Below are 27881 nucleotides of genomic sequence, written 5' to 3' on the forward strand. Positions count from 1 at the left end.
GGTAAGGTTGTCATAGTACGTTAGCATTAGCATTTTTTTCCCGTAGAATTGAATGAGCGGCGTGTGTGTGTGTGTGTGTTTCTGGGTCAAAATTAAAAGTGTCTGTACTAAGTCAAGACTGCAGCTATCTACAATGTGAAACGCAAAAATTACCAATATTATATATATATGCGTAGCCTACACATTATAAGTAAGAGCTGATGAGAACATATGTCTGTGTATTCGCATAATTTAAAATTCATCATTGTATTATGTTGCAGGAGGGCAAAGTTCGTCGGAGTTATGATTGTACAGCGGTAGGAGTGTTTAATCTGTGGTACGTAAAAACGCTGAAACCGAAACTATCGTGAGACACAGAAGTGATACCTAACAAACTACACGCAAAGCAACGGCTTCCTACACCTTATAAGATAAGGAACCCATTTGGCGGTGTGAATATAAACTGTTATTTTAAATGAACAGAACGGTATTCCATGGAACGAGGTTTTAGATATTTCTTTTCGCCGACTTGGTTATCATCACAAGCTTTATACGTAAGTTTGCATTTCTTTTTAAAGGTGATCAATAATGCATTTTGTTCTTATGCAAAAGACTGATGTAGCGTTTCCAGTTTTGTGATATTATAGGACGAACATACTGTATGTTGTAATCGTATGTGTCGTCGTATCGTTGCGAAACAGCGTTCATTAGTTTGTATAAGTGCATTTCAGTCATATCTACCTGACCTTAAAATCTGTATTGGATGTAAGAAAATGTCATTTTAACATTTGTTATAATAAATATTATTAATGCGAATACGTTGTTATTAATGAGAATAGGGGCGGCTTATTGCATTCATGAAAGTGGGCTTTATCTATGATAAACAAGCTAGGTATGATAAACAAATTCTAGGTTATCTGTGTATGAAGAATAATGAGTTTGTGAATGTCAGTGGCCAATTTTTTTTTTTATTTCGAAAGTAGATTGAATTATGTCATAGTCTTATATTCAGTAGGCTTACTGGCTCATGCCAAATTGTCAACTATGCAATACTTTTCCTGTCCGAATAAAATATCTTGGTATACTAGCAAAATGTTTAAAAAATATAGAAATCATCTCTTTTTTTTCTTTCTTTTTTTTCTTTTTTTTTACAAAATTGCAAATAAATGGACGTCAGTTCAGTTTGATGTTGTTTCACCATTGTGATTTGAGTGGATGTTGTCAGTATAACCGAGTCACTGGCTCGAAAGGCGATGAATTAAATTGCCGAAGACTTTGAACATATCACGGGTTGCGAACAGCAATTTGATGTTGTTTCACCATTTTGATTTGAGTGCATGTTGTCAGTATAACCTATAGTCACTGGCTCGAAATTAAAAGCGGTCATGTGAGTTTATTTGTACCTTTATAACATTACAAGATGACGTCAAACAAAGGTAATATTGCAAAATGGAAAACTGGATATGAGAACTTAGAAAATACGCTTATGTTTAATTTTATTTAACTTGGATTTAAATACGTTTGATAGAAATATGCTTCTTTAGTTGAGTAACATTACGTGTAGGTGCCTACGTTTTGTCTGAAGGTTCTGATCTGCTATAGAACAAATCATATATTTTAAGTGTTGCTGGATTGTGCTGGAAATGACCAACTTCAGAGATGGTTGAGTTCCGTAGTGTTTAATTTTAAAATCAATAGAAATATGGAACGAAAGGAAATAGATAGGTGAGTGCTCTTAAGTCAGTGAAAAGTTTTAAAATGCATTTCAGTGTCTGCCCCCATCTTGGGCCCACCACAGATACGCTGTTCCAAGCTTCTTAAGCCAAGGACACACAGCAGTGTTTTTCCAGAACACTGTGTCTCTGCTTAGACCTAACAAACCTGATGGTCCCATATGAAAAACAGCCAGTTGTTGAAGGTCACAGAGTGTGGAGAACACGGAACACGAGTAAGGGAGAACGGCAAGGTTCCAAATATGTAAACATATTGTTAGGAATGCATGATTAAAAATCCATGAGTTCCCACAGTAATGTAAGCTGCCGGTGTTTGTGAATGTTCCTAAGTGTTGAAGAGACATCCTTTTCCCCTCCTTTTTTGTTTCTTTTCGTAGGCTCCCAGAGAAACAACAGTGACCTTTGTGCATCTTTGTTAATAAAATAGGTAATTTGTGTGTACTTTACGAATCGGGAAATCAGGGTTGGCTGTGTATGAAGAATAATGAGTTTGTGAATGTCAGTGGCACGAGCCAATTTTTTTTTTTTATTTCGAAAGTAGATTGAATTGTGTCATAGTCTTATTCATCAGTACTGGCCCATGCCAAATTGTCAACTATGCAATACTTTTCCTGTCTGAATAAAATATCTTGGTATACTAGCAAAATAGTAAGATCTTAAACTTAAAAATATAGGTATCACATTACTTAGTTTTCTTTTTTCACAAAATTACAAATAAATGGACGCCCGTTCAATTTGATGTTGTTTCACCATTTTGATTTGAGTGCATGTTGTCAGTATAACCTATAGTCACTGGCTCAAAAGACGATAATTTCTACAAGTCTTTCATTCTCATCGGCCGGGGTGCAATGACTTCTGGACCACCAATGATAAGCAATAGGCAGGAAAATGCCGGGGAGGGGGTGCCCTTTTGATCTAGATAAAGTTTAACAAATTTGTGTTCATCTTACACAAAAACTCTGAAATGAAAACGATGATGATAACACGGAAAAATGCTACTTAACGAGCTAGGCCAATTATAGGGGCGTTTCGTATTCATATACAAGATAACACCCCCTTGCCCCATGATTTTTGGTGTTTAGCTTTACATGTTAGGAGTCTTCTGTGATGTCACATTTTAACAAGAAAAAAAATTCTTCCAAATCGGTGCTTAACAGGGAAAGAATGTGAAACCTCAGTTTGTGCCCCTTGTTTCTGCTCCACTTTATATTTGACCTGACTGGCTCCTCAGGTAACCCAGTTAGTTTAATGCCACTGGCCTTGGTTAGTTTAAATGCATATTAATTAAGTCAGTAGATGGGGAAAGAGGGTGAGGAGGAACGTTATGGTAACAGTGTTCCACTAGTCTGCCTCAGAGGGCCGATTGCTCCGCTAGTCTGTCTGATCTGGCACATATTCATTTACGATGTTCAATTTAGTTCCACTCTCCTGTCCTGTCCTGATCTCTGTCAGTCTTCTCACCTGTCGTCTGTTGCCCTGTTCAAAAAAGTGAGACTTCTTGTCAAGAGCGATGATTAAACAGTTGAAATAACTTCTTGTACTGGGTTGTACTGACTTCCTGCTGTGGTCACAATTTTATCAGCAGAAAAAACTCCATATTTATATTCTGTAATGATAGTGTTCTCCCATTGTTCCTACAGTAAGTGTCAAATATATGGTATTAATATAACAAAAATGTATCTACATCATATATCAAAGAGAGGGAATCCATGAAGTTGTCTTGGATTGTAGCTTTGTTTATGTTGGAATTCACCCTAATTCAAATCTGCTGACATGGTTACATCCTGTCAGCAAGAGAAAACCAGATACTGCTGGTTGCTTGACAGTTTTTTTTTTTTTAATACAATATTATATGCCTGTCATTTACGTTCAATCAATAGATATGCAGTGTAATGCAAATTCACAGCAATAGCAGCAAAACTGATGCTGCATAATGAATAGATAAAGTTTTAAAAAATAAAAATACAACTATATAAATTTAATGGGAATCTTTGTTTTCCAATCAAACCTTCAGACATTTTTTTCTCTCTTTTTGATGACATTTACCCTAGATGATGTCTTTTAGAAAACTAAAGTTTGAGAATTTTAATTTTTAGTAAATATACAAAAATATATGAAATATATGTAATGGGAACCTAACACTATGATTTGTTGCTGGTTTTAAGCAACAAACAGCAATTAGCATCAATGAGCATTGTATTTTAAAACCTGGAAAAGAAAACCAGAAATGCAGGTTTCAAAACAAGAAAAGTGGGACAAATCGTTACTACAAAGTGAGGTAAAGATGACAATCAGTGACAACAAAGGCTGTCAAAATGAAAAGGAAATAGCATGTTTTCTATACCATGATCAGATCACTGGAATGTAAACTTTTGCAGGTCTTCTGGCATGAATCCATTCATTATCATGAATTATGTCATGACATGGATTCTCATTTAAAATCATATGCAACTGTTTGTATGTAATAGATGATTAATGTAAGAAGAGAACTCTGGAAGCATTTATTATACAAAGGTCAGGTGTTTTGAATAAGATTCTTAGATGTGTGTGTGTAAAAGCAAACATTTTAAATGGTTGCCGATAAGAAAATTGTGATTTTTTTTGCTGTAAGTCAAAACTAGCTGACTATAGCTGACTAGGATATAACGTAATACCAAAATCCATTTTTTTAGTATGAGCCAGAGTTCTGTAAACACAAAATCGTCATACAGTTTACCAAAATATGCACGACTAAAACAAAGCTTAGTTGTTCATTTTTTTCTTGTTTCTTTTAATATTTGTTTCCTTGAAATGTAACTCCTGCCCATTTGTGCTTAGTTAGCGAATGCTCATTTTCATTACTAAAACACATTTTTTGCCATTGTCTTTAAGTATGTCATGTCTTTTTTCTGTAGATAAGACTAATTTGAAACTGGAATCTTATATGGCGCGTCATCTGCCCTGTTGCGCTTCCCACCTTGGGATTGTCTCCAAGTTCAGCAAGAAACTCCTCTGAATACCTGGCTATGCTAAATGGATGCAGCTCAAAGAAGGCAGTGGGAGTTTTATTCCAAATGAATTTTTTATTTCTTTCAACCATTGATTACACGGTAATCTGGTGATGCCGTCCAACGCAACAAACATGACAGCTGCAGAACAAGACACATCTGTTCTAAAGACACTTCTGGAAATATGTGACTTGAAAATCGCTTGCTCCACATGTGCCAGTAAAGAGAATGAAATAACATATTTGCTGAGAACCACTGCGCATCAGTGTCATGGCGATATACTCTTAGCCAAGGCTAAGGGCAATGGCAAAAGATGGAGATATATCTCCCGTCGGCCTCAGTTTCCAAACCCCAGCAAATACTGCGTGTGCTATTTTTTTGTGGAAGGCCTAGGATGCACCAAGCACCATAATCGGTGTACCTTTGCCACAAGTAATGAAGAGGTTATGGTGTGGAACTTTCAAAAGCGCAACAAAATGGACCACAGCACTCTGATAAAACTTTTGGCCAGTCGTCGAGGTGACGCCCAAAAGCGGGCCGACACAGCCGGGGAAATCTTGGCCGAGTTTGGCGGGCAGTTTAGGGAGCTTTGCGGGGCTTGTTTTCGCAGCTCCCCCCAGAGAATCGCAGACAAAAGGTGGAACAACACGTGCACTGGGGAGGCAGCGCACCCCTGGAGTCCCATTTTAACCCACTGCCTGGAAGAGCAGAGCAAGAAGGTTTATAATGAGATCCGCCACCGGTCACTCCACGGATTTCAGGTCTGTGCCCATGTTGCTCGGGGATTTCCTTGCTGGCACAGGTTCAGCAGCTGCCCGTTCGCGCACAGTGAAGTGGAGATGGCTGTTTGGAAGGAAGAGGTCACAGGCAAGTTGCACCGGCAGGACCTCATCTTGCTGTCCCAAAGGAAACAGCTGTCAGACACAAGCTCAGCGGCTAAGTCCAGTCCTGCGTTGCAATACTACTGCAAAGCCTGCCTTCTGACTGTCTCCTCCCAGGAGAGCTTCATTAAGCATTGTGCCTCCCTTGAACACACCATGATGATCACTGAGGACTTCACCGCAGAATGGAAGCACCGACCTCCCCCTCAGAATTGCAAACCAGAACTTTGCGACAGGTAACTGAGCTCAAAGTCTCATGTATCTTACCAAAATACCTTGCATGCTAAGAAAATTATTAAAACACAACATACTAGCCTACGGGCCACTCCACCGGCCCCCACTGTTTGGCAGAATTCACTTACAGCATCCCCCCCCACTCAAGTGGCAAGTTTTACCAAAGTTACCATTTTCCCCTATCTCTCGTTTTTCTTACGGTTAAAAAAAAAAATAGTGGCTAAAGATAACCTAGCCAGTGGCCCCCAGTACCCCTGTATAGCCCCTTACAATGATTTGTTTTTCTGGTAAATATTTAGGCCTAAGACGTGCGACTATGGCCATAACTGCACGCGGGCGCATTCCGCGGAGGAACTGACTGAGTGGATCATGCGGCACAAGGAGGCAGAGGAGATCAGGAGCAGTGCAGAAGCTCAGGGGCTGATGTCTTACAGGGAGCTCCTCTTGCAGGAGTACAGGAACAGCAGTAATGAAGTGCACATTGTGAGTAAGGATCTACGTATTATAACAGGCCTGCATGCTGCAAATAAATAGGGTAACGTATAAGCATAACAGCAACATGAATCCATAACCAAAATTTTTCCTTCTCTATTACTTGGCATCATGGCAGAAGGAAGACGTCGCATAGCGGATGAGCAAAAGCATTAGTTTGATGGAAGCAGTTCAGACTGAAAGCGAATGAGAATGCAGTCGTCTGTCAGTATTGCAAAGCAGAATTTAAATATCACCACAGCACGACTGCAATGCAAATACATCGTAAAAGAGGAGATTCAGGTTTAACGGACGCACCTAAATGCAGATGTTATTGGGCTCCATTTGTTCCAAAAATATTTCATGCAGTGTAACACAACATTTGTCTGTGTCTATTCAGCTTTGAACTGAACTTTAGCCGCGACGATACTATTTTGACAACCATGTCTATGTCTGTTAAAATTAAGAGGTAATGATTTCCTCTATTGTCAATTTATCACGCACTTTGGTAGAATTAAGAATGAAATACCATTCCTCCTTGACTTACGATGTAAATAGATAAATAAAAAATGAAAACTAAGGGAGCATTAAAAAATAACTTAAAAACAACATACACAAAACACACATAACTGATTGCATACCTGACAAAACATTTGTCTGTCAGTTAAGCTTTAAACTGTAGGCCTACTTCTAATCGCTTAGCACAAGACGTATGTTTCCGTTTATTTCATAGGTGTTCAACAATCCATAAAGGCGCCGTCTGTCAACGCCAAGTGTTTTATGTACTTTAGCTGCACGTCTTATTTTATTTATTTATTTATTTATTATTTGAATGATCTTCTATATGAAAACTAGTTATATGATTAAACTTTTACTTGAATTAGCTTGTTTGGGATGTCAGGGACAGAGAGAATAATAAGAATAATAAAGCAGTAGAAGAAGCAAAACAACACAGGCAAACGACAAGAAGAACAACGCATGAAGACGACAACACACAGGGTGACGTGCAGAACGGCGAGGAGAGTGGCACGTCATGACAACGTGTTGAAATATTTGCTCAGCATTCAATACAGTCAAATGACTGGGTGTGTCAAGACAACAGAAGTACAGTTTAAATTTGAACTTTGTCAGGGAAGCAATCGACGTAGACAATCTCATTGTCAAAATAGATTTGTCATTGCTGTAGTACAGTTCGACGTTGAATAGACACGGACATGTTTTGCTGCATGTTCAGTCGACATGAATTGTGCACTGTTGACATATTTTTGGCACAAATGGGAACCGATATGCATGTCGAAATATTTTTGGCCCAAATGGAACCACGTAGTCTCTGAGAGCGTTTGCAGGGCTCATGCAAAAGCAGTGCCAGTAGCACAGTGTGTAGCACAGTGGTGCAGTGGGTAGCACAGTGGTGCAGTGGGTAGCGCTCTCACTGCACGCTGCCACTTTGTGTGTGCGGAGTTTGCATGTTCACCCTGTGCATGCGTGGCTTTTTGCCGGATTCTCCAGTTTCCTTTCACTGTCCAAAAACATGCAGCTTAACTAAACTGGAATGTCTAAATTAACTGTATGTGTGTATGTGTGTAAGTGTGCACTCAGCAATGGTTGGTTCCTGCCTCACATCAATTGCAATATAGGTATATGTCACAGTTTCCTGCTTTTTAAAAATCGAATTTTAGCATTTATTTCTTGTCGCATAATAAGTCTAATTATGTGTGTGTGTGTATATATATACTGTATATATATATATATGAATAGTTGAATGTGGTTCAGATTTGTGTTTGCAGATCTCAGATCATGTCGATTAGGTCATTCACATGGTTTTGTGTGTGGAGTATGAGGCATATTTGCATTGAGATGAAATCTCTTTCAGCTTTGTGTTTGCCTTTTTTGCAGATCTCGGATTATGTTGATGATGTCATTGTTACACATGATAAGGATTTGAGTGTGGAGTGTGAGAAGACTGGAACTCTGATAAAGTGGATTTTTCAGATTAAAACTGAGGTGACAGACATAGACTTAATAATTAATATATATGAATTTGAATCTGTAAAAATACCCCATGACCCAGAATATGTGGCTAGAACATGAAAACTTGAGAGAAGTTTGTTTGTTTATGTATTTATTGACTTACTTATTTATTTACTTACAGCGATTACTTGGGCATATTGCGCTTCTGAAACAAGAACCGGGATCTACATTTTCTCTGGGTGAAATCAGTCCAGAGGGTCCTTGCATTTATGCGACTGGAGAGAAATTTTGTACTTCAGACATGTCCTTTGAGGTTCCAGTGTTCTTTACCTCCATTAACCCAGGTCTGTATGAGCAGTGGCTGGTGTTCGACTTCAATATGAGGCCAGTGCTCTTACAGAAACTTCAAGTGAGGGTGGGAGAGCATATGCTCCCTTTACCAGAGGAGATGCCCATGAGTGTGAGGCCCCTCATCCAGGATTTGAAGAGATGGCACCGGGGAAACAGATTCATCATTCCCTGTACAGAAAAAAAGGAGGAAGAAGAGGAGCTCCTGAAGGAGTACAAGCCTCCTCAAATGAACTTGCAGTTCAACCCCAAAGCTGAAGACCACAGTCCCTTAACCCGCCAGAACTACAGAGAGCGAATGCACAACTTCCTCTACAGAGAGGAGCTGGCACTAGAAGAGGTGGTGTCCAGGTACCAATATTGCTTTACGCTTAGATCTCAGATAACATTGTAGACCTTCTGACCTGTAGTTTGCATCTGGTTAGGGCATTAAACAGATATGGAACTGGGATGTTGTAAAGAACTCAGACAAATAATGGATTGTGGATTTCTTTAATAGTTCGCAATGTTTTCTTCAGTCTAAAGTCTTCCTTGCTATTATTCCTTGCAAAATTATAATATTTTGCTTGTATATCTTATATATAAGTTTTTCGTCTGTTGTATGTTCGTTTTCCAGGTTAAGCCTAAAAACAACCATCTCCCTGCCTGACAAGATCTATGGAGATGGATTTGGGATGAAATTTGCTCCAGCTGGGGAGCTTTTTGCTGAAGTCCCTGTTCATTTCTCCCTGACGCCCGACACCCCTGAGGGCTACGTGCTAAGGAGATCGGTCTGTTCAGCCCTGGTGGCTCCCGCGTCAGCAGCCAATCAGAATAATCAGGTCTACGAGGCGGACATCGTTCGAGATGCCAGCAGTGAGAACATGATGTATCTGCAGCTCTCCAAACGATGCTGCCATGACATGGGGCTCCAGAGCAACATGACCTGTGCAATGGAGGTCCAGTTTCAGATCAGTCGTCTTCCTCTCTGCGAGATGCACAAAGCCGTCGACCTCCTTCCAGAAGTTGAAATGGTTTTGCCAGACATGGACCAGTGCTGTGTTCCAGTGCACGCGGTGCAGTACACTAGGCTTAATGCAAAGCAGCAAACAGCCATGTCCTTCATCCTTGGCGAATCGGACGGAAGAAGAAGCGTCGCACCTCTCCTCATATACGGACCTTTTGGAACAGGGAAAACTTACACTCTGGCCACAGCAGCAAAGGAGTTGGTCCGTCAGCCTGGAAACAGAGTCCTAATTTGCACTCACACAAATAGGTAAGATTTCAGAAACACTGTAAATGAAGTATTCCTTAACTCAAAAAAAATGTACAATGGAATGTGCTCATATTAAGATATATTATATATAGTCTTATAATTTTTCCTCATATATTTATATATCTTGTTCTCCTTTCCAGTATTTCAATTGTTTTTGAATTTTTTTTTTCAAGTTTCTTTTTGAAAATTAGCTCAGATCAAAGGTACATTTTTCTTAAAGTAAATTTTCTATGTTTGACCTGAGGGAGCATCATTTTCCCTTTTTTCCAGTTCTGCAGATTTATATGTGAAAGATCATTTCCACCTCTATGTTAACGCTGGAAATCCTCAAGCTCGACCTCTCAGGATTAAAGCCAACAAGAAAGGGGTGGTTACCAGTGCAACAGATGACATTACGGTACAATACTGTCACCTTTCCACGGATGGTCAGTTTCTGTTTCCTGACAAGGCTACAGTAGACAAATTCAAAATAGTCATAACCACAGCTGCAATGGCCAGATTGTTCCATGATCTGAAGCTGCCATCGGGTTACTTCAGTCATATAATGATCGATGAAGCTTCTCAGATGTTGGAGTGTGAAGCTTTGATGCCCCTGAGCCTGGCAGGAAAAGGAACACGAGTGGTTCTGGCTGGAGACCACATGCAGATGGGTCCGAAGCTTTTCTCCGTTCAAGATGGCCAATGCTGTGCTCAGACGCTCCTTAATCACCTGTTCCGTTACTACCAGGAAGACAAGAATTTAGCAGCTTCAAGAAGCAGAATCATCTTCAATGAAAACTACCGCTCCACTAAGGAAATAGTGGACTTTGTGTCCACTTACTTCTACGTTGGTAAGAGTGATGCCATCAAGGCCAGTGGGGCAGTGCCTCCGCACCCCCACCACCATCCTCTGAAGTTCCAGCACGTTCGTGGCCAGTGCCGCTTGGACTCCACGACCATGTCCTGGTTTAATCCAGATGAGATCACAAGTGTTGTGCAAGTTGTCAAATCAGTACTGGAGGAATGGCCCCCTGAGTGGGGAAATCGGGATCAAAGAACAATATGCGTCCTTTCTGAAGGATGTCAGGTATTCAGCTACTTTATACTGATATCATGAACCAGTCTTCCAAGCACTTCTCCAGTGCCTTAAAGGGTCTCAGGCCTGTTCCATTCAGCATGGGTCACAAGACAGGGCAACACCATCACAGGACACACACACATGCACATTCACTAACTGGAGGCAATTTAGAGATGCCAGTTCTCCTAACACTGTCTTCAGACTGCTGTAGGAACCTGGAGTGCCTGGAGGAATCCACACAAACACACAAACTCCTAACCATACTGGGCTCAGATATCTTGTCACCCCTGATGTTCACTGATTTCCTTTCATTTGCAGGTTCCTCTGATCAGGAAAGCACTGCGAAGAACGGACCTCTCCAGAGTAACTGTGGAAAATTTGGAAAATGTTCAAGGTAGAATATTAAAATCACATACTTACAGTAACATACTGCATGTTGACTTAAAGTCTGTTAGAATTAAACGTTTACATTGTACCAAAACCATTCATCCAAAGTAAAACAAAGTGCCACACAAGAAAAGTGCATGCAGTGTATAAACAGATTCCAAGTTAACTGTGTTCTCGAGATCGAGAAAAATATTCCATTATTGTGAGAAAACTGTAAAAAAAAATCATGATATTACATTACCTTTCTGAATTTCCATACAGTAAAGTACAGTTTTATACAGTATACAGTATAAAAATACCCCTTTCTGGTTCACCTTTGCATGCAGATATCTGGGTTTTGTCCTATCAAGGCCTATGGGGTACTCAGTTGTTTTCCCCCGAGATCAAAATTTCATCAGTTACTAATAGTCAAGGTCTGGGAGTGGGGGGATGTTGGATTCACTAGCTAGCCTTAATTTGTTAACATATTCATGATGATAAGCAAGGCATTGTTAAAAGGTACAACACAACAGAAGATTACTGCAAAGTATGCAGAAGAAGAATGAAAATAGTGCCATGCATCTTTTATGGCTGTTGTTTATTTTATTCCCTAAACAGGCAAACAGTTCCGGGTAGTAGTGATGAGCACCGTTCACACTCGAGACAGCCTGCTCTCATCTGACTCAGCTTACCTGGATTTCTTCAATGATGCCAGAGTGCTGAATACTGCCATGACCAGAGCTCAGTCTCAGGTCATTGTGGTGGGAGATGCTGTGGCCCTGTGCATGTTTGGGAGGTGCACGAAGATCTGGAAAAGCTACACTGGGCAATGTATTGGGAAGGGAAGCATGAACCCACCACATCTAACTGTAGACTTCATTGAACAAGAAGTCTGGGAAATCTCAAGATTTCAAAGGGTTGTGAATGAGTGTGATGCCGATGTTGAATATCCAGCAGAAGAGCCAAATGTGGATGAGATACTTCAAGAGCTAACAGAAGATCATAGCATTATAGAGGATGGAGCACTACTAGGGGATCACCCTGATGGAGTGGAACAGGAGCATTTCAGTGTTCAACATAAGGCATTTTATTCTGAAACTGAGAAAAACACATTATTGGAAATGGTGGCACTACAGCCTACACTCTACAAGCACGGTGAATTGGTGCTGGAACATTTTGACAGAGGGTATGTCATGCCATATGTCAACCATTCCACCCACATCGTCATTAAAGGCAAAACGAATATAGGAAAGTCCTTTTCTGGAGACGAAGTGGTTGTGGAAATATACAAAGAAAATGGTCACGATTTTGGGAAAGTGCTGGGCATCACCAAGAAGGCTGAAGCTTCTCGAGTATTTGTGTGTACCTTAGAGGATAGCTACAACAAAAAGAGCCCTATCAGTGACAAGGTCACCAAGGTTTTTGTGCCAATAAACCAGAATGCAACCAAAATTCGAGTTCTGGTCAACAAGAAGAACCCAAACTTGATACCTATATGGAGGTCAGACAATGGAAATTGGAACATTATGAAGAGTGTACACTTCAATGAAAAGACAAAGCATGATCATGTCTTTGTTGTGGAAGTGATACGCTGGAAGGAAAATAATATATTTCCCTTGGGCAATGTCACTGATATTTACCCCATTGGAAAGTCTTTGGATGCAGCACTGAACATTCTTGACAAAGAATTTAGACTGGTTTCTCAATCCCATCATGTTCTGACTGCAGCCCAGGTCTGTTCCGACACTGAAAAGGAAGAAATAACTAGAATGGACCTTCGGGACATACTAACTTTTACAGTTGACCCAAAACATGCCAAGGTACTGGATGATGCAATTAGTGTTCAGGATTTTAATAACTGCTATGAACTAGGAGTGCATATCACAGATGTAGCAAGCTTTGTGAGCCGAGGCAGTCTCTTAGATCTGGAAGCAAAAAAAATGGGAGCTACATTTTATGTGTCCAATGAAGAGCGACGATTCATGCTCCCCAAACCCTTCAGCATTCACCAATGCAGTTTTCTTCCAGGGCAGGATCGTCGAGCAATTTCTTTAATTATCAAAGTTGAAAAAGCAACAAATCAAATTGTTAAGCATGAATTTGTGTTATCTCGAATAAGGTCAGATCATCAGCTGACTTATGAAGAAGCTGAGGACATCATTGAAGGCACTGGAATTGGGGGTCAGTTGAAGGATTATGTTACCATAGCTTATCACTTTTCCAAGGCCCACAGAAAAGCGCGACTTCTGGAAGACTGGTGCTATGCCCAACCTGATGAATGCCGGCCCATAGGAAGAAGAAAATCACATCAGATGATTGAAGAACTCATGATAATGTTCAACAGCTGTGTATCTGAATTTTTGATTGGTTTAAGTGAAACAGAAATGTGTACACCCCTGAGATGCCAGGAAAAGCTAACAGTGGAAAGTGTAAGAGCACTTCAAGAGAAATATCAAGATCTCATACCATTATCTACCCATCTGAGATACCACATTGGATCCCATTGTAACCAGTCAAGGAATGAAAGCTTCTGCATATTAACTTCATTATGGGAGGAGCTTCAGTCTGCTGCTCAGATGAGAAAATCTGACAAAGTGATTGACTTGATTGCCACAGACAACATCCACCCACATCTTCACCCTGCAACATCAGAACTCAGGAATTTGCTTGGTAAATCATATGTCGTCCGTTCTAACTCAGCCCCCAAATCAAAAGTTGGCCACTACTCTTTGCAGCTCAACTCCTATACATGGGCATCATCACCTCTTCGTCGCTACTTGGATATAATCATCCAAAGGCTTCTCCATGGGGTACTCACTAATACTCCAATCCAATACTCCCCACAAGAGATTGACATATTGTGTCAGCAGTTTGAGAACAAAAACAAAACAGCAAATGCCTACAAAAAGAAAGCTGAAGAACTCTCAGTTGCCATAAACCTAAGGCAGCAAAATTCTCAGAAGCTGGCATTTGTCAGTACTGTAGACCCAGACGGAGAGAGCTTCCGGTTATCATTTCCATTTAATAATGACTTACAAGACACTCTGCCTATTATGTACAGAGATTTGCAACTTGAAGACCAACCAGTGTTTGAAAAAGAACACGTGACACTGGCATGGAAAAGGCGGATTTACTCCATTTCTACCACCAGCAACGCCTTGGAACTTAAAAGATTCCAGCGGTGCAATCCATGCACTAGTGTCCCACAGAAGGCTTGGCTGAACCTTGTTGAAGCTGTGAGAATGGAGGACTGGAAAATGGTGAATGATATTTTAATGAGCACAACTACAAAACCCATGAAGGAGAGTTCTGAAGCAGGAAATAGAGAGAAGCACTTTGTCAATCTTGCTTTCAACTTGAAGCCTGGAGATATCCTTGAAGTACAAATGACAAGTGAACAAAAGCAAGGCTTTTTCATACCTATTGTTCAGCTGCTCAATGTTAATGCAGATTTTGAGGTGTGTCTTGAACACACTCACAACCCAGTCATGTGTTTCTCTACAAGTGCAGAGCATGCAGCCAGATCCATGTACCGAAATGTGGATGAATATGTGAAGATCTGGAAACCGCTTTGTGAAATGGAGTCTGCAGCTAATGCCGTGGATGAAAGTGATAGTATAATCATTGAAGATGTGGAACTAACATGGAAACAGGGAGTCGGATTGGAAGGAAGCTTCTTCTTGCCCAACAACTGCATAAAAGACTGGGCTATTGAATGCAGTCTAGCAAGATGCTACTTGTGTATTCGAAAAAGAAACATAAAACATGACTGTAGTGTTAACTGCTCGGAAATAAATGTAGAAGTAGACCCCAAAAAATTTACTTGGGTAGCCCATGGATTTACCACAAGAGATCTAGGAACCAAGAAGAATTCTAAAAATAAAGTGAAAGAAGTGGAATTCTACATCAACTATATGTCAATGAATGCCAAACCACAATGCGTGTTTCAAGAGAACACAAAGTTCACAGTTGAGCTAATACCAAAACTTCTCCCTAACATGTAAGTTTAATAACTTTTTATATCAATTAAGGGATGACTAATACTGGATTTTACCAGTAAGTCACTGCATTTCACTATATCCTAATGGTCCAACTGTTTACATTGCTGTTGTTGGGATCTTATTTAGGGGATTTCACTGACTGTCATAATACGAAGCATTTTAATTTCCAATTTCTTAGACGCCAAGAGACTGCCGTAATCAGCCTTAAGAATGCAAATGACCTTGTTCAGAAAATAGCACTGGGGAAACAAATACCAAGAGCAGGTAGGATTATTCCAAACACTGCACTGTTATTTAACCCCTGAGATATAATAATATGCATTGTATAGTTCTGGAAACAGAAAATTCGATTTTTTAATGCAAACACAGATCTTGAAATGCACAACTGTCATGTGTTTTTTGATGTATTGATATATTTAATAGAAAAACAGCTTTAAAATAATAAATGTATGTTTGAAAATAACTGAACCACAAGTTTGCCAAGTTGACTAAGCTGCTATGATGTCTTAGTGGGTCTGGTGTTCACATTATTTTCATGGATTTAGAGTATTCCAGCCATGTACATTGTTCGTCTGATCACTCGGGGCTGTAGCCTCGGGTTTTTTAAGTCTAGCCCTGAGTATTTTAGCCCCAATGCCAATCATCCTTCAAAAAAAATATATATATACTGTATATAGCCCCAGATTAATTTGTTTTAGCCCCTGATCTTTTCAAAAGCTAGAAACTTCCCTGATTTCAGCTTTACAATCTAGGAGATTATTCATCTAAAGTTTCAAGCATTCACGGCTTGCGTCATTGCTCCATAATAGTACTTTTGTGAGGGACATTTGTATTGTTTTTGCTTTGAACTGAGCAGGTTCCGAATCCAGTCTCCAAAAATGGGAAATAATCCGATTTCAGCCTTCAGGACTCCCAGAACTGAATGAGAGCCAACGCGATGCAATAGAGAAAGCCATGAGAAATAGCTTTACACTGATACAAGGGCCTCCAGGTAAGACCATGTGCAGCTGTGGGTGGTGTAGTGATTAACACTGGTGCTTTGTACTGTATGTATGGGGTTTAAAGAGGTCTGATCCAGGGGGTTCCAAATGCTGTCCAGGGGTCTCCCCTGAGTGGTGCCCTGTGCTCTATGCTATCTGGCATAGGATTCATGTGCTGGATCAGAAGACGGACAGTTGGATGTATAACTGCATCCCAGTTTGATCTTTGACAAAATAAATGTACTACAAGATGATTCTGAAATTGAGATGCATCTGTAGGTCTGTGCCTGGAAATAGTTATTATAATTATTATTTTCTTTTTTTTTTTTGCAGGCACAGGGAAAACAGTGGTGGGAGCCTACATTGTGTATTGGTTTCTTAAGCTGAACTCTAGAACGCCAAGATATTTTGAGGACCCTGTGGAAAGAGCCAAGGCAGAGGTCATTCTCTACTGTGGGCCATCCAATAAGTCCGTTGATGTGGTTGCTGGTAAGTTATTGAGTTTTTTTTTTTTTACTCACACACCGGACGGCAGCGTGGTGACAAATACCGGGGTGTGACACTTTGACTGAACCAAAAACAGAATGAAAATGAGATTTATAGTTAGAACCTTAACACAGAGACATGGGACAAACAGAAGTCAGCAACAGACAAATATTTCAGACTTAGATACTATGAGGAAGATTAACTATAACTTGAGTTGTTCTTGTAAGTTGGCACTATCTGTGTAAATACTACTAAAACATCCCAGCTGAACCTATTGACTAAAGTATATCGGTTATCAATCTAATTTTCTGATGCAGAAATATTGAGAAGCGAGCAAAAACGCATTCATTAATGCAATGTAAATGAAACACAAAAATAATTCCATTTTCTCAATTTTTGCTGCACTCAATGTTTGCTTTTCCCTGCAGGGGTGCAGGCCTGTGGGGCAGACTTCAGTACCCAGCTACACATACCTGTAGGACATTAACTGTTATTAGAATTTGTAAGGTCAAGCCATCAGCTAACAACTATGGTCAGGCAGTTTCCTGGAAACCTCTGTTTACAAATGTATTTGCACAATTGTGGGTTACCTCCACCAAAACTGAAGGTTTTGCAGGTGTTTTGCTTTGTCCAGATACTCCTGGATACACCACTTTTTACGCAGTGCTATGCATACTGTGATCAGCTAGAAAGTGTTATTAGTCAGCAGCACAAAGTGATCCAAATCCCACACACCCTTCCAGGCTTGATGTGTTCATGTATATGTGCCCCTACTTCCCGATGTCCATGCATAGATAAATATGTGTAAGTATGCTTGTTAAGGTGTGTTGCATGGTCATGAACATAACCCCCATATCCCTGGATAGATTAAAAAAAAAGTGCAAGAATGCTTATTAGGGTGTGTCGCATGGTTATGAATATACTCCTCATGTCCCTGAATAGATAAAAAAGTGTGAGAATGCTTATTACTGTCATGAACCCGGGAGGTTCTGGCATGGGGGCGAGGCACGGTGCAGGCAGGAAGGTGGACGACCCACTGTCGGCTCAGAGGATGAACAGGGTTTATTAACAAGACTGAAAACTAGAGATGGCAATTTCGGCACCCAGCGTCAATCCATTCCGATGACGTCTGAAACTTCTGGTCTCGATACCGATTTTACAAAATGTTTCGAAACATCAGTCACGTGACCACCATGTCATTGTTCACGGTGACAGAAAAAACCCATAAAAATACCCCGGTAAAAATCGGTGCATATTCGGTGTCTGTGGCGTTGTTGGTTTGAGCGAGTATTTATCATTATTATTATTTGAAATCCAATTGTATTACTGAAACAGGTTAGCAGTTAGTGTGATTTAGACATAAATATAGTGAGGGACATATAGTTATAGTAGGTGTAATATCAAGGTTTTGCTTAGATTCAGTTAGAAACATAAATTAAAAAGCTAGAATACGCATAGACACATAGATTACATATACATATATTAATATTGCTAGCATACACAAACCTAGATAGGATGAGTATTCTAACCTCAGTAGCTAATTAATTACTATGCACATTCAATACTCGGATGGTATGTAAATACAGAAATTATGTTTTAACAATACACAACCATGGGAACAAATAATCTCTATAAATGATATAAGACCCAATTTAGGTTTTGATTGACTGTATTGCCTGGGGGATATTCTGGTACATACAAACATGCAGATAATGCCAAACAGACAAAGTACAAAGATTGTACACATGGTGCGAGCAAAGTAAACATACAGCAGCAGATTTAGTAAGTACATAGTACACAAATGGATGTGCAATCTTGAGAAGCAGAATGTGAGACTAAATGTGAATATTTAAAGATGAGAATAATAATCATCTGCAAATAAATTATGTGCAGTTAGAACACAAGGCACTGGATTGTATTACAACAAGAGAGGATACTCCCTGACGTATGATGGCTATGGATGGGGAGTGTAGTGTCTGGAGAAAGTGTGATGTCAGGCACCATCAATCTGACAGCTTCAGGAAGCGATAATCCCCAGTGGCATTTTTAGCACAGCGTGGTGGAATGAGCTGGTGGCTAAATATGCTCCATTATAGAGGCCATGGAAGTGGACGTGCAGACATGTTCATAATATTGCTAACATCCACTTCTTTTTATGATTCATACTAGTTAAATTACGGTTGGCAAAAAGTTATCACACACTAATTGCAGATATCGGATACCTATGAGAGAAACTATATCCCCCTGAGACCCAAGGAAAGAAGTGTCCTTCAGTTTTAGGTTAATTGTGATTTTCTATGTCTTTGGAGGATATAAGACTTTATATAATCTTTTTTCAAATTTATTTTGATTTTTAATTTCATAGCATGTCCTCTTTGGTGTACAACAGGAATAAATATATTTCCTTACATCAGTGAAAAGATCGATGCAAAAACAAAATGTCCACTACAATGGAGGATATTGTATTATGCACATTTTTGACAGTTCGAGCTTCATGGCATTCGAAACTTGCAGCAATAGGTTTTTATTCTGCCGTACCTGCTATACTGTAGCTGCAGTTCCGGTTTTTCACAGCAGGCTGTGCACAACTAGTGTTTCAAAACTTTTCAAACCGTTTCGAAACACTTTGTTTCGAATGTGTCGAAATTGTTTTGATTCCAAATTGCCATCTCTACTGAAAATCCAAGAAACACTTACAAAACAAAAATGGGCCGCGAGGGGTCAAAAATAAAGGGATAAACAAAAACTACAAAAAGGTCAGGGCAACAAGAGGCAGGTAGGGTACAAAAGTTTAACTGGCATCAAACAACATACAATGAACCACTGGGGGACTGAACTGAGGCAGGGACTTAAATACTGAGGGATAACAAGACTAACACAGGACAGGTGAGACTAATTAACGAGGGTTGGAAAAACAGGCCACAGATGAAACTAATAATTAAATCAAGGGACTGGGAGGGGAAAACTAAGACACTGACAGAAACAAGGAAACAGAATCTAACACTGGGAATAACAGACCGGTAAAAAACACAATCAAGGGCACAAAGGCAAAAAAAATCAAAACCGAATACAAATCAAAACACAGGGACTAGAAAACTGATTCAATTGAAACACAAGGGAACAAAATCTACAAAACTACAAAAACAGGAGGTAGGATTTGAACACAAGACAAATAGATTTACAGATGCTCAACTCCCTGCACGACAGGGAGCAGGGGAAAACACAAAGGCTGACAACAGGAGGGACAGGATAGCCAGCGACACCTGCAGGCCAAAACGGGGAAGGCACACAAAAGACATGAGGGACAACTGAGGGACAACTGAGGGACAACTGAGGGACAACTGAGGGACAACTGAGGGACAACTGAGGGACAACAGGAGCTGACCCTGACAATTACGGTGTGTTGCATGGTGGTGAACATGCCAACCATGTCCTTGCATAGATAAATATGTGTAGATATGCTTATTACAGTGTGTTGTGTGGTTGTGTACTTGTCCACAGAGTACTTGATGAAGTTTGAGAAGAAGTTGAAGCTGCTCAGGGTCTACAGCCGGCAGATAGAGATGCTGGAGTATCCCTACCCAGGAAGCATCATTCAGTTGTCCCGCAAGTCCCTGCGGCAGGAGCACTCCAAGCCGGAGCTCAGGTAACAGTGTGGAAATCTGCTTTTGTTTTGAAACTTAAATTTCTTAGATTCGTTTAATTTTTTAAATCAGTACGATTTTTAACCATAACATATGCTGTGCTCCATTTGAAATCAGAAGTGAGAAATTCTAAGTTTCACCTGGAACACCCCCAGAAGTCGGTATTCCGACTTCGAAAGTTGGAGGAACCTCTGCAACCCCAGCCTCAGAATTCAAGAAGGCTGCGCCCTTCAACAACAGAAATGAAAGCTATAGTTATAGATATATACGTATTCAGGGCTTTCATGTTTCATCAAAAGTTTATAGTTACATTAGGTCTGTGAGGGGTGACGGTGAAGCGTGTGTCTCACAGTCAGTGCGTGAGACTTGGGAGCCTTTGTGTTTCGCTAAATTAGTTGCACACGCAGTACTGTCCATCCAGCACCTGTGGACATGTTGCTACAATGTTTGTATGCACAAAATACCGTATAATGTGTTGTTATCAACTGGTATTGCTAACAATGAACCTGGCTAGAACTGGGGCCTGTTTCAGAAATTTTTCTTGCTTAGCTGGATAACTTGTTGGATTAATCTGAGCTAAATACAAGTGAATGAAGATAAAGACCCTTTAATTTGAGGTACCTTAAATCCAGCAATTTGTCCGGCTAACCAAGAAATCCTGCTTTTTGAAAGAGGTCCCTGGTGCTGCTACATGGGTTTTCGACTGGTTGAACAGCAATGCAGTTACAGTAACTCGGGTGAACCATCATTCCCAGCTCTCACTTCCAACCTCCGAGGTAAATGGAACAATTAAAGCAATAATCTGTGTTCAAGGTCCCTTTATTGACATGAGTACATAGTACAGTGCCCCCCCCCCCACTATCTGTGGGTTTGTGTCCCACACTTTCAGTTATCGTGGTCAGTCACAGCCTGGAAATCTTAAACAGAAAATTTCCAAAATAATTCAGAAGTTTTAAATTATGTGCCATTCTGAATAGCGCGAAAGAAGTCTCCTGCCAACCAGGATGTGATTCATCCCTTTGTCCAACGTATCCACTGCATTCCATGCTGTATAGTGTATACACTACATGCCCGTTAGTCACACAGTAGCCATTTTGTTACCAGATCGGCTGTCGCAGTATTGCAGTGCTTGTGTTCAAGTAACCCTTTTTTTTTATTTTGTAATATAGTATAATACAATATATTGTTATAAAATTTTGTTTCATTATTAGATATTGTAGATATCTCTGAATGTGCCTAATTTAAAAATGAAACTTTATCATATATATGTTTGTGCAGGAAACAACATGCTATACATAGAGTATCTGTGGTTTTAGGCATCCGCAAATGATCTTGGGACATATTGGATTAGGGGCTATAATGAAATTCCTACTTCTGTTCCATCTATATACCATAGTGCTGAATAAACAGAATACAATAAATTTAAAACAATAAATTCCACGTATTTGTCGTACATCTTAGCATTAAGTCATAGAACTCATGTTTTTCAGACTTATTTCTATGCATCACCGGATAAGGGAAGGAGAGAACCCATTTTCAAGTGAAATACGAGACTTTGATGAAAGAATAAGATCAGAGGAACAGATGACGGATAACGAGGTTGAAGAGTAAGTATGGCTGATTGTTATAACTTCTGAACTAGGGCTGCCATAATTAGTCAACACAGTCGATGAAGTCGATGCTGAAAATGCGTCGACATCCATCCATCCGGGGTTGGGTCTTGGGGCAGCAGTCTAAGCAGGGATGCCCAGACCTCCCTCTCACCAGCCACCTCCTCCAGCTCTACTGGGGGAATACCAAGGAATTCCCACGCCAGCTGAGAGATATAATCTCTCAAGCATGTCCTGGGTCTGCCCCAGAGCCTCCTCCTGGTTGGACATGCCCGAAACACCTCCCTAGGGAGCTGTCCAAGAGGTATCGTAGACAGATGCCTGAACTACCTCAACTGGCTCTTTTCAATGCGGAGGAACAGCAGCTCAACTTTGAGCCCCTCCTGAATGTCTGAGCTCCTCAGCCTCTCTCTAAGGATGAGCCCAGCCGCCCTGCGAAGGAAGCTCATTTCAGCTGCTTATTTCGGCTGTCTCATTCTCCCGGTCACTATCCAGAGCTCATGACCATAGATGAGGGTAGGAATGTAGATCGATCGGTAAATTGAGAGCTTTGCCTTCTGGCTCAGTTAGAAGAGTCGAAGAAAGATTTATAATTTTATGCCGTAGGGTGTTTTTTTAAGTCGGATCAATTTTCTTTTGAACGGCTCCCCTTCGTAGATACAAGAAGCTTCTAAATAAAGCCAGACTTCACGAGCTGCGGAAACACGACGTCATCTTATGCACCTGCACGGCCGCCTCCACACCAAACATCACCAAATCCGTCAGCGCGCGCCAGATCCTTATTGACGAAAGCGCCATGGCAACTGAGCCCCAGACTCTCGTCCCGCTGGTTAGCCACAATCCCGAAAAGGTGAGTTTACACTTTTAAGAGAGAGCAGATTGAAGAAGACCCAGATGCCTAATCAGACATTTAGTGTTCCTCCTAATATATATGTCCACAAGATTCTGTTACTATTAAAAGGAATTATACAGCCATGGAATGTGAAACATACAGTATAAAAGCAGTTTTCTGTGGGAATCCTGCTTACAGTATGTAGGTTTTTTTCTCATTATGGCTTAATATTTTAGATTTTTTTTTTTATTTCAGTGCAAATGTATTCCCTCAACACAAAGAAATTCAGTTGAAGCATAGCACAACAGTGGGCTGAACTATCAGGCTAGCATGAAAAGCAGGACTGGCATTAAAACAATGTTTTCAGATTTTCAGAATGACGTTAGATACATAGACAGTAGGCTGATGTTGTCATTTATCTGTTGGTGTTGAGGTGCTGAACTGGTACATGTTACAGAAACCTCACAACAAAATCACCATCAACTTAAGTAGTAAGTTTTTCTGCAATTTTGAGGCTTTGGTTTTCTTGTTCTTAAGGTATCACACATGTGTCTAACCTGGAAACTAAATTTTATTGAAACTAGTCATAGTATTTGCATCAAAGCTACCAACTGCATGAGTGTACATGTTTTGGCATGAAGGGACCAGCATGAAGGGACTGGTAGTCACAGCAACGTTATTTTCTGAATCTTAACCATCAAATTATGAGTAATCCTCTAATTATAGTAAATGAACAAATAAACTAAATCCTTTTAAATCCTTCTGTCTGGCCTTTCAACACTGTCTCAGTGAAACTGGGTGTCTGCTAACGTATGCAAAGGACAGCATGCAGGTGAGTGCTTGTGTTTTAATTAAAAACAGCGATTAGGTCTTCTAACTCACTCTTCTCCGTCTGTCACCGTTTTTCAGATTGTGTTAATTGGTGACCACAAACAGCTCCGGCCCATTGTGAAGAACTTACAAGTGCGACATCAGGGCATGGCAAGGTCTCTCTTTGAGCGTTATTTTAAGCAAACAAACAGAACAATAATGCTGGACACGCAGTATAGGATGGTAAGGTGTTTATTCTGCTTTTTACGAAGTAGATTACTAGCATTGTGTAAACCACCTTTTATGTTGTAGGCTATATAATAAATCTGCGTGTACAATCACTCATTTAGCGACTTCTTCAGTTTAGCGACGCCGGTAATTCATTTTCTGACCGAGACACGCATTTACGACTAAATTTCATATGCCAGACAACAACGTGCCCCGGGGCGAGAGTAATGGGAGAGTAATGTTGTTAAAAGTGCCCATTTCATGAAGGATAAAACAAAATTAGTATTGAAGGCTTAAGTATAGTTGTAAGCTCTGTCACGGTCATGCCTAAGCTACCGCGATTTTCACTTAATGACCATTTCGCTTAATGTCAAGGAATGGAGGAACTTCTATAATATATATATTATAGTAAAAGCTTTCCATCCCATCATCCCTCCATTCTGTCCGTTTCCTTGCTTGTCTGTTATGAGGTCGCAGTGAAGGATGCACAGGGAATGCACAGGGAATGCATAGGGAATGAGGCAGCGGGTTCCCTGGACAGGATTCTAGTTCATCAAAGGGCCACACATTCACACACATGATTACACACTTTGTGCAATACACACAAATTCTCTTGTGTTTTTTGGATTATGGGAGGAAACCAGCACAAAAATATCTATGAATGAGCATTTCTTTGACTTTTTTTAATTACATACATCTGTTTTAGCATAAGGACATTTGTGAATTTCCATCTACGGAATCATACAATGGACAACTGAAGACCGAAGTGAACTGTCCACCCAGCGTCCTGCAAGCCAGTAACCGCAGAAGGACCCACATACTATTTGGACACATAACTGGAGAGGAAGTCAGCCTGATAGTGACCACAGAAAAAGGAAATGAGAACTCGAAAGCCAACAGGGAGGAGAGTGACATAGCTGTAAGTGTATCTGAAGATAAATTCTGTATGACAGCACTTGTTTTATTATAATTAATTTTTTGTTTATATTTTGACGACCTTATTGTCCAGACTCCAAGGTTTGTTTTCTAGGGTTTGTTTTGTAGTGTTTTGTTGGGTAACTTTACCTTTCTTACTCGTGACAGGTGCACATAGCAGAGTCGCTGGTAAACATCTCTAAAGTCCGTCAGGAGGACATTGCCGTCTTGTCGCCATACAATGCCCAAGTGGCTGGGATCAAAAAACAACTTACAGAGATAAATATGGATGGAATTACCGTGTGTACCATCACAAAAAGCCAAGGTCATTTCTCCTGTTTCTCAAAATCTGTTTTTTTTTCTTCACTTGGAATGGAAAATGGTAGTGGATTAGCATTTATACTAAGTGAATAAAATGTACATGTTAACATGTTTCTTTACTTTTGAGTGAAAGAATTTACATTGTATACATTTTAATGATACTTTATTCACCAAGTACATAGGGATTCTTTAGTTTCCATGTATCCCATCTTGCTCTCCAATTAGACATACACATCTGAGAAGTTTGGCATCAGAGCACAGGGTCAGCCATTTATTTGGAGCATCTGGAGCATTTTTCAGGGCCTTGCTCAAGGGCCAAAGAGTGGTATGACTACAGGCACAGAAGCCTAACCTACAGAGCCATACAGCACCCTTTGCTTTTGCACCGTGATACTTCTTTTCCTGGGAAAATGACCTCACTGTTCTCAACTCACCTTATTACGTATCTGCTTCATCTCCTGTAGGAAGTGAATGGCGCTATGTCATCCTTTCCACCGTACGTTCCTGCCCTAGTGCCAAGATCGAGAAAGACCCAAGCAGGCCATGGCTTTCAAAATACGTGGGCTTCGTTGGGGACCCCAACCAGGTTAACGTGGGCATCACCAGGGCTCGGCAGGGCCTCTGCATTATTGGTGAGAGGATCTCCTCACATTCCCCTAGACCTGAGGCTAAAGAAAATGCTGTTGGTTTTTATGAAGCTCTGTCTGTCTCTCTGTCCATTGAAGGTAACCAGGAGCTGCTGCGGTGCTCTCCGATCTGGAACCGACTGCTGAAACATTACACGGCCAACAGCTGTGTGGTGGGAGCCGAGGAGATCACGGTCCATGGAGCTGCCTAGAACCAAGGTTCTCGAATTCTGTGAGCCTGCCTTTGCAGAGATTTTCCAGCTTAGGCATCTGGAAGGCAGGAATTAAAGTGGGTTAGATCATGGCACTTTTGTTTAATGAATAAATAAATCTGATTGGCAGTTTCATACATAATAATTTCATGCAAGTTTATTTTTCTTGTGCTGCAGCCTGGCCTCCCAGCTGATGCCATCTAGATACTCGGCAACAAATCAGAAAGTAAAATCTCCCCACAGCCCTGTTCCCCACACTTAACAAACATCCTTTTTGTTGCGTTTTCATCCCTTCCCTTCAATACAGTATGTTCATGGTAAACTTATGATAGCAATACTTGCTAGCTACGCAAGGGGAGCCAGGATAAAAATTAGTTGCTTTTTTCTGAAGTTGTAGGTAATTTCAAATGTAACATTTCAACAGAGCTCAACAAATATCACCAAACAAACAAGGTATTTTATGTGCAAATTGACTATTGTCTTGCTACTGTAGATACCAGTATGGTAGCTGACACTCTGGTTAGCACTTAGCTAGCTTAGCTAGACTGACATTGAGTCCTGAGTGTCTCTCAGAAGCGGAGCTAGCATGGGGGGTAGAAGTGCGATCACAGGCCATGGCTGTTCTCTGCTGTATGCTGTAGCAAGATATTGGTTCAGTATTTGAAGTTATTAGCGACTGCCGCACACAACTGGCAAATCCAGATTTCTTTATGGGCAGATTTTTATTTATTTATGAATGTTTGCATGTCCTGGGTCAAATTCATAGCACAGATGGTGTATAACTGTTCCAATAACTCTAAAACAACATGAGGCAGAGAAATCTAGTAATGTGTAGTTTGAACAGTTGACTGTGGGCGACTATGCACGCCCCTTGGATTTTAAGATTACTGACTGGTTTTCCATGCATTGGAATAATTCAGCAAATAAGTCTAAAAGTGTAAAAGTTTAAGTCTAAAATTAAATAAGGCACTCACTTCAAGTACATTGTGCCTTAAGCAGCTCATTATTGGACAGTGCACAGCATTAAGTCTAGCATTGTGTCATTAAGTCATTCATTGCATAAAAGAAAATGCAGAGTTGGTGACCATTGCTTTCAAATTTGTTTGTAAAGGGAGCATAAATCAGCTTTTAGGGTCCCCCCCCCCCCCCCCCCACTCAAATTCCAGTCTAAGCCCTGCTGGTAGATTTAAACCAGCATATTGACATCGCCTTCTAGATAGGCTACCTCAGACCGGAAGCCCAGCAAGTGTTCTGAATGCATTGACGTTTCCTGGTTTCCTGACAAACGATTTCCTGGTTGCTGTCATGAAATGTGTCAGTTAAGACAAAATTTCTTCTGGTATGCTCATTTCAAGAAAAAAATATTTTTTTACTAATGTAAAGTTTTGCAAAATTTAATAATAGTAAGTTTTATTTTTTAACTAATGCTTTAAGGTTGGTTTACTGAAAAGTCACCTCATAATGTGATCATTTTATATATTTAAAAAAAAAAACAGATTTTTTTTTTTATTTTAATGCCACATACCAGCAATTAAAATATTTTTTTGTAAATCTGTTCTAGCCTTTAATTATAAAGTACTTAGATGAAAGAATGAAGATTTTAAATATTTCTTTTTTTTTATTATATTTTTATCACTGATGGTGTGTTTGTATGTAGTTTTAGGTTTTGAACAACATTAAATGTTTTTAAATTTTATTGAAATATACATGAAGGAATATGACCAATTAGCAATTTATATGACTAAAATGTGTTTAGAATACAATATGGGTGTTTATAACGATGTGATCAAAAATGTATGACGTGTAAACAGAAACTTAATTGTGTATGGTTTTTGTCTTTTGTCAGTTTATGTATTTTTACAAATATTAAAGTAAATATTTGGTGCTATGCTGTCTCCAGAAACTGATTTCGTTGTTTATTTACACTGTATTTC

At 40.1% G+C, this 27881-nt stretch overlaps 1 protein-coding gene across 5 annotated transcripts; it reads left to right on the top strand.

Moving 5' to 3' along the window:
• Window positions 1–333: 333 nt before the first annotated feature.
• On the top strand, window positions 334–27835 carry LOC111835234 (3'-5' exoribonuclease HELZ2-like). Of its 5 annotated transcripts, none has more exons than XM_023795311.2 (21): window positions 335–533; window positions 2090–2139; window positions 4607–5816; window positions 6114–6297; window positions 8182–8289; window positions 8438–8955; window positions 9221–9859; window positions 10130–10925; window positions 11235–11310; window positions 11901–15282; window positions 15462–15547; window positions 16140–16274; window positions 16597–16752; window positions 20251–20395; window positions 21884–22000; window positions 22661–22853; window positions 23745–23888; window positions 24580–24792; window positions 24957–25113; window positions 25574–25741; window positions 25835–27835. In XM_023795311.2, the coding sequence occupies exons 3-21, from the start codon at window positions 4813–4815 to the stop codon at window positions 25945–25947; spliced, it is 8334 nt and encodes a 2777-aa protein (XP_023651079.2). In that variant the 5' UTR covers window positions 335–533; window positions 2090–2139; window positions 4607–4812; the 3' UTR covers window positions 25948–27835. The 5 variants fall into 5 exon arrangements, 3 of the variants coding, with proteins under 3 accessions (XP_023651079.2, XP_023651080.2, XP_023651078.2); XM_023795312.2 differs by lacking the exon at window positions 2090–2139 and having other exon boundaries at window positions 25835–25954; window positions 26125–27835; XM_023795310.2 differs by lacking the exon at window positions 2090–2139.
• The last annotated feature ends 46 nt before the right edge of the window (window positions 27836–27881 follow it).

This window comes from Paramormyrops kingsleyae, chromosome 8, assembly GCF_048594095.1.
Source record: "Paramormyrops kingsleyae isolate MSU_618 chromosome 8, PKINGS_0.4, whole genome shotgun sequence".
Classification (NCBI taxonomy): Eukaryota; Metazoa; Chordata; class Actinopteri; order Osteoglossiformes; family Mormyridae; genus Paramormyrops; species Paramormyrops kingsleyae.